This window comes from Grus americana, chromosome 6, assembly GCF_028858705.1.
Source record: "Grus americana isolate bGruAme1 chromosome 6, bGruAme1.mat, whole genome shotgun sequence".
NCBI lineage: Eukaryota > Metazoa > Chordata > Aves > Gruiformes > Gruidae > Grus > Grus americana.
The window spans coordinates 2,173,539-2,184,880 of NC_072857.1; the positions used below are offsets into that span (position 1 = coordinate 2,173,539).

The window sequence follows — 11,342 nt, forward strand, 5'->3', positions numbered from 1 at the left end:
AAGAAGATAGCCAAGGCTAAAACTTTTAATTAATAAATTATCTTAGGGATTTTCTGTCAACATATTTAAAAAATTTATTATGTTTTAGTTGAAAGAATTGGTTAATATCTAACCATTGTAGCCACCCCTTAGCTGCCTGGTTAGCAGTCCGCCCTTTGTTTGGTCATGTGAAGGTTTTTAAATAGGGCTCAGAGCTGCACCTTTATAAAAAAACAAACAACAAACATCTTCAGATGTTTTCTAAAATCACCTAAAGCAGAATAGAAGCATGAATATTATGTTCATGATCAGAGAAAAGTGATAAATGCTGAATACATCAGCTCACTTTTCATGCTAAATGGCCTGTACTATTTAACAAGGTGAATACCATAAGGTACACATTACAATACTGCGTTTGGTCTGCTTTCAGCTCTAGGAACCAGACTATTCTTGTAACCCATTCCTGTAGCATACAGATTTTAATATAAAATTAATAACAGAAAAGTGGATGGATTCTGAAAGACCTCAGAATAAGTCTCAAAGCAAGCTAAAAACTGTGAAATACTCTTTGTCTGTATTAATGCTTGGATTCTTTGGCACTCGTAGAGCCAGCGTATGAGGCACAGCAGCCATTCTACAGAGAACTCTCCAATTGAGCGACGAAGTCTAATGACCTCAGATGAAAATTATCACAATGAAAGGGCTCGGAAGAGCAGGAACCGCTTGTCTTCCAGTTCCCAACACAGCCGAGATCACTATCCTCTAGTGGAAGAAGAATACTCTGACTCATACCAGGACACTTACAAACCCCATAGGAACCGAGGATCCCCTGGAGGATATAGCCATGACTCACGACATAGGCTTTGAGTTCAAGAACCTGGGGAAAAATAGTATTCATCAGTTGATAACTTGCCATAACGTAGCTAGAAAAGGAAAAAAAATCATCTTAATTTGGCAGATGTAACGCGGTTATACTGAAGTTGCACTCTGCTGTCATTTGACGTTAAGTAGGGGGCAAAAAAAAGTTACCATGCCCTTACGTTTATGCCCGATCATATAGGTTGTTTTTTGGATTTATTTTTTTCTTTTTAGTACAGCATTTGCATTTATAGCCATACTTTTTCTTGTCGTTAGATATTAGACACATCCATTTGTAATTTAGGGTACTTATCAAGGCACTTATAAAATAATTTCCTGTGCTGGAAATTCCAAATGACCAGTTCCAGTTGGAACCAATTTATAAACCAATTCCTGTTGGAATTTGGGTGAATTGACTGGAAAGTCGACTTGAGCATGTTGCAATCAATTGAGACAAATACAAATGAAAAATCTGAAAATTACAAACCACTAGAAGCCAGAAAGTCAGCTACAGTATTTTTTTGCTGGAAGCTCGATTTACATTTAAAGTTAGAATAAAAGAATTTATTCTAACTACTTATTTCCAGAATGGCTTTTTCAGACAAACCAAATGTAAACTATTGCGAGTGCCAAATATCACAAATTATTGCAGCAGTTACAAAATACTTTCCAGTTTGAAATTATTTTTAGACCTGGCATGAACGTTGCAGCAAAATGATTTCTTTAGTTTAGCCAGTACTGATGTTTGTGTTGCAGTCAGCAATGATGAACTCTGACAGGACAAGGGGAAACAGAAACAGGGAAATGAACAAACTTTAGAATAGTTTGTATGGTTAGAGGTTGAGAATAGTCTTTTTTTTCCTCTTGTTTACCTGAATATAGCTAACACTCCCAAAATGGAACATTAGCATACAGATACATAATATTTTTCTCCCATTTTTAGTATTCTGCCTTTTCAAATGGAAAACAATACACTCTTCTTACCCAGTGTGTAGAGTACCTACATTCCAGTACATGAGTACCTACCTGTATGTTACATCTTTCAAAATCCATCTTTGAATGTCTGAAAATTCCAGCACCGCACAAGAACTCTCCAGAAGATCAGTTTAAATTTCAGTAATGAAATTTGAGGGCAGGGAGCGGGGTTAAATATTTGTAAATGATGAACATTTAAAATAACATATTGGTCAGAATTAGCTTGCAATAAAAATGGAGTTTCAGAAAAAAATCTGCTCACAGTAAAGTTGTAGAGCTGGCATTTTTGACTCAAAGAACTATGATACATCTTTGGACATATTGCTGCCTTACTTCCAAAGAATCACTTCTTTCACCTACTGAGTCCTCACTTTCTTTAAATAGATAAATTTATGTGATTAGACCTTCTGTCTTACACGATCAGTGAAGCCTTAGATCCAGTGTGATTGAAAAATTTACCGTAACTGACATTTTGTACAACCCACTAATGTCTTTAAGCAGAGACTCCTGGAATTCCCCACTGCATGCAGTTTCTAAAATTGACAGACCTGCGCTGAACATGCAGGTTTTTAATGCAGGTTCATGTCAAAACTCTTTTTTTTTTTTAAATGGGAATCATTAACTTTTATATTTGCTTATTTTTTTCCCAAAGCCTGCTAAAAGTAAGCATTACAAACATGTAGCAGTAAATGAATTTCCTGAATATTACGGTTTCTTCTACTTTCTGGACCAGTTAGCAAAGATCACTGGTATTTTCCACCACCGTTGAGTCTGGTTATCTTCTTGATGTTAACAACGAGAAAAGTAATTCATCTCATATCTGGTACAACCAAAAATGTACATCTCTAGCAGCATTAAAAGATTGCGGATGCATGATCAATTTTTTAAACAACTTCACTGCCTAAAAGGCAGCCTTCAACACCACTAGATGATTCGAATGGGCCAGTTACCAAGAAAAAAAAAATGAAAATATCTGCATCCATTGGAGTAAGAGAGTTATGGATATGACAGACCTGATCCTGCTTGATTTTCTCAGGCTGAATGCCTGCAGATTCCAAAAGAGCATTGAGGCTGAGAGAGCATGGCGAGATCTGATCTGGGAATGGTAGCTTCAGCTGCCTTCTCTAATATTTTCTGCTATAGCACAGTGGAGCATTCTCCGGTAATTTTTACAAATCTTTGTTATGTGTACAGCACACATACCTGCATGAGAAAGAAGGCATTAGGCAAAACATTTTTTCTATAAGCTTTAATAAGTTTCTTGTTTGTGTGCATTAAAATATTAATTGCAAAGGATGCACTGAGATGTATAAACCTAGATTAGACAGCTGTTTATCTTTATTCTGTAGTAGCATTAGGGATCAGATCATTTAACTGCTTGAAGATATTTGCATTTTAATGGCAGGTAGCTGTGAAGCACCTACATATATTTTCTAGTAAACAAGGTTACTGCTTTATCATTTCCTAGACAAAAATGTCATTTATTTCTAGAGCCTTTTGGAGCCTTGTTTTTAAGTCTTCCATGTCATGCTAGTAAAGGGAAAGATCTACACAACACATATGCACAAATTCCATCACCTGCAGCATCTGAAGTGCCAAAACTACTTTGTTCTAATAAAAACAAGCTTGTGAGGGAAGTCATGTATTGTCTTGAAAGAACACGCTGAGTTCCTTTATTACGTGGGTTTAAGTTTACTCTTGTATGTAATTGGTTTGCCCTCTCCTCTCCCACTGCCCATTCCATTTTAATGTAAGAAACCAGTTATAAGTGATCCAGCAGGTCTCCTTGCTTGCTGGTTTTTTTATTCTTGGAAGATAGATATATCTTTAAGTACAAATATACTGAACGTGCTAATAGATTATTAATTTATTCTAGATATGAGCTATGGAAACTATTTTAAAAAGTAAATTATTTTTAGGAAACACGGTAATCAGTAAAAGCTGCAATGTTGATCAGGACATGTTAACTCATAGTATTTGTATTAGAACTTCAGCAATGCTAGCCAGCTGTATTGTGATTTATTATGCAATGGCGCTATATAAAATTGTGAAGTTCATGTATTCCTGAATGAATACGAGTAAGACTAATTTTCCAGTCCTCGTACCATTTCTTCTTGTTATTAAAATATTATCAAAAGTTTTGTTCCTAAGGTCTGGCTTATACAGAGGATTTTTAGAAACATTTATAAAAGTTTGTTGTTGTTGTTATCTGAGATTTTCATTAGGACTCTTTTGGATGATAACAACAATCATAATGATGATGATAACAATGTTATCATAATGATGATAACAACAAAGATAATATATGTCAGTGCATTCATATGCTTGTGAATGAATTAACAAAGTATTTTAAAAGTCTTGAAGCCACTTTAAAGACAATTAATTGTTAAACTTTTAATTTAAAATACTTTGGCAAGTTGTATTTAACAGATGTACAGGTTCTTTTACTGGTTCCATAGATGAACATTTATCCCTTGGGATGCACAACTCACAACTGATGATGTTTTCTAACATTAGTACATTAGGCAATTATGTTTAAAGGAGTGCAACTGAAGCTGGTCTAGATCAAATTTTAGTTTATGAACACTGGGCCAAATTAGGTGATCATTTTCTAAACAGGTCGGTCTGGCAAAATTCAGTTCCTCTGCTTGAGAATTGATAGCGCAGTATGGCCTGACACCTGGGCTTTATCCTGAAAAATCATCTTGCCCCTAATTTTGTTCTTGATATGCAAGAGCGGTCTCTGAAGCAAGCGCTGTTACCTCTTGCTAGTCACCCTACTTCTCGGCTGCAAGGCGCTCAGCCTGCTTCTGATACCAGGCGGTTCTGACTTAACTCTGATGGACCCAGCTAAACGAAGTGTGCTTGGGATATCGGAGGTGGTTCCGTGACTCGTACTCGCAGAGTCACTCTGGGGTTTGCTGTAAACAGAGAAGCATTTCGCTGTGTTTTCTCCAGGTTCAAAAGCTGCTTCTGGAGTTGGGATTTGGGGGTTTAATCTTTTGCACTCTTTGCTTTTAAAAGAATGTTTCATATGTACTTAAGAGAGTGAAAATTACAAAAAAGGAGAAGAGGTAACGGTAGGACGAACGAGATGATGGTAGTTCCTCTGGATGTGTGTAGGCCTCTCACTTCAAGTTCAGTTTGGCTGCAAATCTTCTCAACTCAGTTTGGTCTCAATATCGTAGACTTCTCTGGAACGTCCCAGAATCTCACATCTTTACTGATACCGTTCTCAAAATAATACTGCTAATACTATTACTTTATAGCACACTGATGTGAGTAAGTTAGGGCTTTCATTAGTCTTTTTTTTCTTTAAGAAGGTATTAAATGCGTCTTCTAGTATATTTTGTTTCACAAGTTCAGTGCTTCTTAAGCCTGTCCTTGATTCCATGGTCTTCGGGTTTTTTAAAACAAAACTAATTGGAGACACAAGTGAAAAAATCAGATGCGTTTTTGTAAAATACAATTTATACAAATCTGTTTTCACTCCTAAAAATGTATATTGTAAAATGGAGTTACATTACCCCAGTTGGTATTAATATAAGTTTGGGTACAGGAGGTTCTGCTACCATGTGTGTTGTTGCAGTTACCTCTCGTTCCTTCCAATAGTAGTTCTACAAAGAGTGACAAGACTGCAAGATACTGTAAAGCAGCCAATTTTAACTCTGGGGAAATTCAGTTCCCACTATCTTTAAAATGATGCCAAAAGAGAGTATATTATTTCAAGAGTCGTCATGTGAATAACCTTTATTAGATTGTTATTCAAATTCAATTTATATAGAAAAATAAAGGTACATCTTTTAAAAATAAAGGAACATTTCAATAGTGTAAAATATATGTAACGAATTAATTGGAGAAAGAGCTGAAAATGCAACTTAGTATTGAAATTTGTGTTAAGATCTCTCTCACTATTTGTGGAATCCATTGAAGAAGTCAAGAGAAATACTGTAATTGAATCCATATAGAGAATTTTGGGAGAAGGTAGAAATCATTTTAAAATGTTATTAAGAGTGTGTCATGCCTTTATTCCTTTGGAAGTGGTGAAACTGGGAGTAGCATTGGCTTGGTCTCGGTGATGTTTAGTAGATTTGCCTTTTCCCCTCACATTTCTTGGCAGTGAGTTACTATCTGGACTAGATCCTACAGACACCTACTACTGGACACAGTGGTTATTACTGGCTTCTCCGCAAGGCGGTATTTGCAAGGTCTGACCATAAATGTCATATACTGATTATCGCATGCCTTATCAATATTTCCTGAAAAACAAAATGTAATTAAATTTAACACCACCACAGTCCCCTTTGATACGAATTCTACTCTGTATAAGCAGTAGAAAATCAATACAGCAAGAAAATACATTGTACAGTATAGAATAATATATTTTGCCAATGATGTAAAAACAGAGCAATGAAAAAGAAGCACATTTGTAATAGCACAAATTTACAATAATTCCACTATTGCATTTGGCACTGTATTTTTGAAAAAAATGGGTAGATATTTTGATCCAGCAGCAATGCATTTTTGATCAGTTTAACTTGCTGCCTGATACTTCAGCAGTTTATTTCTAAGCCTTGCATTTTGCATCTGTGATTAACTTGTATTCCTTCCATATTAATTAATGAAAAAAAAAAGAACGTTTTAAAATTAAAAAGTCCAACGCATTCATTTCTGCTAATTTCCTCCTCAAAGCTGAAATTACATGAATAACTTCTAATTTTGGCCAACGTATAGATTTTGGCATATGACTGATGAATATACCACGAACACACCAGTAGCCCAAGGTCGGGAATGAAATACTCCCCGTAAATTGAGTTCTTGGGGCTACAGAGCTTTCACGTATGGGGACAGGGAGGTGGGGGAGAGAAGAATGTTACACCCTAAGAGCTGTGGACAAGTCCACCCAAAACTTCCACTGATACTGCTGAGAATTTAAAACATAAAGTAAGCTTAAGGACTGCATGCTTCAGCCCAAGGTGTATTTACATTTGAAACACGCCCGATTCTCTTCTCATGTAGAGAGACAGTTGGTGACGGGGTACAAGAACAGCATAGGAAGAGAATCAAGCAAAATGCAAATTGTGTGCATGAGAAATAAGAGGGGTGCAGAAAGAAGAGGAAAACAGTCATTCAAACTGCAAACTATGGACCTTGGGCTTCTCAGATCCCAGAAAATCTGTTTCTCACCCAAACTGGTTCCCAGTGATAGCTTGGCAGTGTTACCTCCAGCCTCACTGGGAGCCAGTTCGGAGTCACGCTGGTAAATTACTGCCTTTACTACAAACAAACCCACAAATTCCTGTTTTCTGCTGATTTGCCCCTTTCTGGTTTTACTTCTATAGATACTGTATGTGTAGCATTCTACAAGGCATGCTGGGTAAAATATACTATGCAAATGTGTACAGTGTTGCATGCTTTGCTCTCCCTCTGCTTTTAGTGGCTTTCAAAGAAAAAAAAGTCGTGTTATTTTTGTGATCAGAATCATTTAAAAAAGAAAATGCAGACTGCATGCTGATAGTATCCTCATTTCTATGGATTTGTTTTATGGAATTTAGATGTACAAAAATGAACCGCATTACAATAACTTTTCTACAATAAATGAAAAAACTACAAACCGTTTAAAAGTCTTTTAAGTCTCTTTGTATTCTGCACTCAAGATTGGAAAAAAGCTCAGCAGAATCATGTGAGAAAAACTGCTGAGGGTTTTTCTGAGGGCAATTTTTATTGTTTGCCCATATCTTTTGGCAGCAGCTTTACATGTTAGCATTTTTAGTAAAAATTAATGAGGTTCTGAAGAAGGAGATGCATCTGGTCTGTGAAATGAATGATGTTTATTTTTAAATCTATCTGCTCTTAAATAGCTGCCACTCTGGAGTACGTGAATACATGTAATATCTCACTATTCCATCATGAAGTAAAATACTTTCAGCCAACTGCTCAGTTGAAGGATTCTCTTGAACATTAATGGTCTTTGGATCTGGTCCTCAGTACAATCTCATGTTAATTTAAATTTGGTTCCTAGACAGAATGATGTGAGGTATTAAGGATTGAATGAATAATTAAAATTAAATGCTGTTTATAGTATCTTGAAAACAAGAAAGCACTGAAAGATGCTTCTCTAGCAGAGTTCCATAATACCTCTTCCAGAGAGTAACAGGCACCAGCAACCTAACAGAGATGCTGTGACCATCAAAAAAACCTGGAAGGACGCTGCGTTCAACTTCAGCACGGCAGCGGGGGACCAAACCAGCTCTGCGGCAGCTCAGGCTCGTACTGAGCCCCACCAGACCAGTAAGGGCAGCGACCTGCTGGGCTCCCAGTATGACTGCCCTCCTCTTTGGGTTCCTGCCGGCTGCTGCTGGAGGGCAGAGCAGTGTTTGTCAACAGGGCTCAGGCACCTTTCACCCGTTGGGGTGTTCCTCTTCCATCCCTCTAGGCCTGGCAGCACCCACAATAACCAGTTGCACAGTGTGCTTGCTTCCTCAGCACTTCTGTTGGGACCCTGCCTTCACAGGACAGAAAGACGTTGACCAGGTAAGCTGCATGTTACATCTGAATTAACACGGGCTTTTACATATGTAATGCACGTGCAGGGCTTTTAAAATTGTTTGAATTATCTTGTCTAAGTGTTCAAAATCAGATATGAACATGTGGCTTTTGATCTAAGCTGTTAATTAATAAAGAGTTTGAGGTCTTTTAAATAAATGTAATGGAGCAAAAATACATTTTGTGTGTTTTCATGTGATCTTACAAGTTCAAAGTTCATAAGCCACTTGTGCGTCTTTTCTACAAGTTCAGGTTTCTTCTGTGTAGGTAGGTGTGCTTCTGCAGCACAAATGCTTAAGTGACCCATTAGCTGCCTTCAGGCTGCTTGGAACAAAACGTACACAATCTGGAAAAGGCTTTTCAAATTTCCAGGAGGAAATTGTGTAACTATTCACGGTCAGCTATGCCAATATGAGTGCTTCTTAGAAAGCTTCCACCAGCAACAGCACGCCCAACGTTAGAAGGTAAAAAAGCAGCAGTACAATACAGGTTAAACCAGGCTGCCATACAAACATCTCAAATGGTAATTTAATTAACAGAGGGAAGCTAGAGATTAAATCTTAACAATAGCTTCCTGGTCCTAAAATACACCACCTATTCATTCATCTTGTAAAAATGTCACTCCTTTTTTGCAGCTGTTGGGTACAGGTGAGCCGTTGGTAGTCAGGGGTGTTATGTGGCAGGACCAAGGGGTGCTGGCAGCAGTGAATGTACTGTCCAGCATGCTCCGATGTGGCTCCACCAAGTGCTGGCTGCAGATTTTTAAAAGTTGCTTCAGTAAGTGACAAAGTCTAACAAAACAAAACAAAAAAACCCAAACAAAACAAAAAAAGCCTACACAGAGGGGGGAAAACCCCAATGCTTTTCTATTAAAGAACCAAACTGAATGGTTTAATTGAATTTTGCTACCCTCTGACGTGGTTGCGCAACCTACCTAACCCTGGAATGAGCCCATGGGTTTCAGGCTCACTCTGTGTTTACACCAGGACTGAGAACAGAAATGAATCGTACGCATCTGAAATTCTCAGCTGGGGTGCAGCAGAAAGGGGAATTGTCAGTTAATGAATAATTCCATTACAGGCTGGATGCTGAACTTGTGGGAAGTGTATCACAGTGGAGGAGCTGCTTCATTTACCTGCCGGTCACTTGCCATGCTAGTGACTGCAGCCCTAGCACGGGGATGGACAGGTCCTGCTGTAAACCTTGATTTCGCTTTCGCCTTCCCCAATTGCTTCTCCAACACCACCGCACTCAGCTAGCAGACTTCCTCGCTTGTCCTAGGAGGAATATACCAATCTTGGTAACTCCAGCAGTTGAACAGTATGGATAATACTGTGGATGATAAAGCACCGCTGCTTTTCCAAAGTCATGCCGATTGTCATGTTTGAGGTTAAAAATTAACATTAGAATTCTAAAACAGCGGACCAAACCCATAAAGGGTAAACAGCCTTCATAGTAAGAGAGACGTGGGGTTTTTTTGCTGTGTAGCAAAGGAAGGTTTCACAGACTAGCCAGAAGGTGTCTGGGCTAACTGTGCTTTCCCTGCCATATTAGGTAGCTGGTATTGCATTGCTACTGTAAAAAAGGTGTAAAGCATGAACACCATGGACAGTAACACGTTCTGTCTAGTTATTTTAAACCTGGATGACTACAGATCTGTTACTAGTGCAGTGCACGATTTATTTTCTATTAAAATTGTGACATACCGGTTTATTATCAGGTTATTTATTTTCTTCAACCATTAAGCACCATATATTCCCCTTTACCACAACAGAAAGCATAAAACCCTGCAGACACAGATGGAAACTAAGAGATTACTACTGGCCTTGCTGCTTCGACTATGGGCAGATATTGCAGCAGGGAAAATAAAAGCAGGAAGCCACTGTCAGAATAAAACTGCTAGAAGGAAAGAAGCAAAAAGCTCTGAAATAAAGGCATGCTGGAGGTGGGACTGAGTGCGTAGGTGTGCCAGCCTGCTAAGTGAAAAACAGAGCCAGAGGACAGGATAAAGGGAGGCCATGACGCAGGTGAGAGGACAATATGGAATGAGGAAAGCCAGTAACATGTACTATCAACAACAGAAAGCTATATGATGTCGTACTGACAGTTCTGAGGAACACGGGCATGTCCATGAGACTTAAGACATTAAGGCCAGAGAGGCTTCTCGGCCCCAAGTAAGGCATACCACCCCATGAGGAGCTTCTCCATCTCAAGATGGAGGCTTCTTCATCCTACGTGGGGATGGAGTTTGACTCCAAGGCTAGCTCAGCTGCCACCGGCCAAGCTTTCAGTGAAAAGGAACTCCACCGGGCTGCTGTGGTGGTAAGCAAAGCCTGCAAACTCTCCATTTTCCAAGGAGATGCCTTTTGAACTTAAAACCCCAGACTTTCCACCAGCTTCACTCTTTCAGACTGTCTCTCCCAAAGTTAAATTTAGTTTTTCAGAGAACTGCGGGTGTGGGTTTTCTTTACAGTGCCCACCAGGGGTGGTTAAAATGAAGACATGTCCAACAGTTGTGCAACCTACTCGCAGCTCCAGAATACTCTTTAAGTTACAAATCCCAGCGCTGAAAATACCCATTGCTTAAATTCACATCCACCACTGGTGTCACTAAAAGACAAAATATGAGAGTCATGTAAAATTAAGCGTTTGTACAGCTGTTAGTAAGAGCCTTAAGGCTGAAACGTCAGTGTTGCCAAGCATTAGCCCTGCTAGACATTTTGCCGCTAACAACAGTGTTTCTCTGTGAAATAAAGCAGCATTTTGGTCAGGAAAAATGCAAATGAGGGAAAACAACCCGCATCTTGTCTCTGGCCTGTCACACAGAGGTGCGTATGGCCTATTTATTACCTGTTTTTTAAAAAAAATCCCTGAGGTTTGAATAATAATCATGAGGTGAAATGCAGTTGCTGAGGGGCGACTTTCAAGAAACCCGGCCTTGGGCGGGAAGACATAAACGCGAGCGGCTTCCGCGGTCGAAGCCG

General features: G+C 38.7%; 1 protein-coding gene across 6 annotated transcripts in view; it reads left to right on the forward strand.

Annotated features, from left to right (window-relative positions):
* Positions 1 to 7,430, forward strand: part of CACNB4 (calcium voltage-gated channel auxiliary subunit beta 4) — a 113,211-nt gene extending 105,781 nt beyond the window's left edge. For 3 of the 6 annotated variants that reach the window (XM_054830286.1, XM_054830285.1, XM_054830287.1), the window contains one exon: positions 586 to 7,430. In XM_054830286.1, the coding sequence (XP_054686261.1) occupies positions 586 to 846 (261 nt within the window). In that variant the 3' untranslated portion in view covers positions 847 to 7,430. The remainder of the gene's footprint in view (positions 1 to 585) is intronic. The other 3 variants (XR_008577674.1, XR_008577675.1, XM_054830288.1) reach the window with 3 other exon arrangements.
* The last annotated feature ends 3,912 nt before the right edge of the window (positions 7,431 to 11,342 follow it).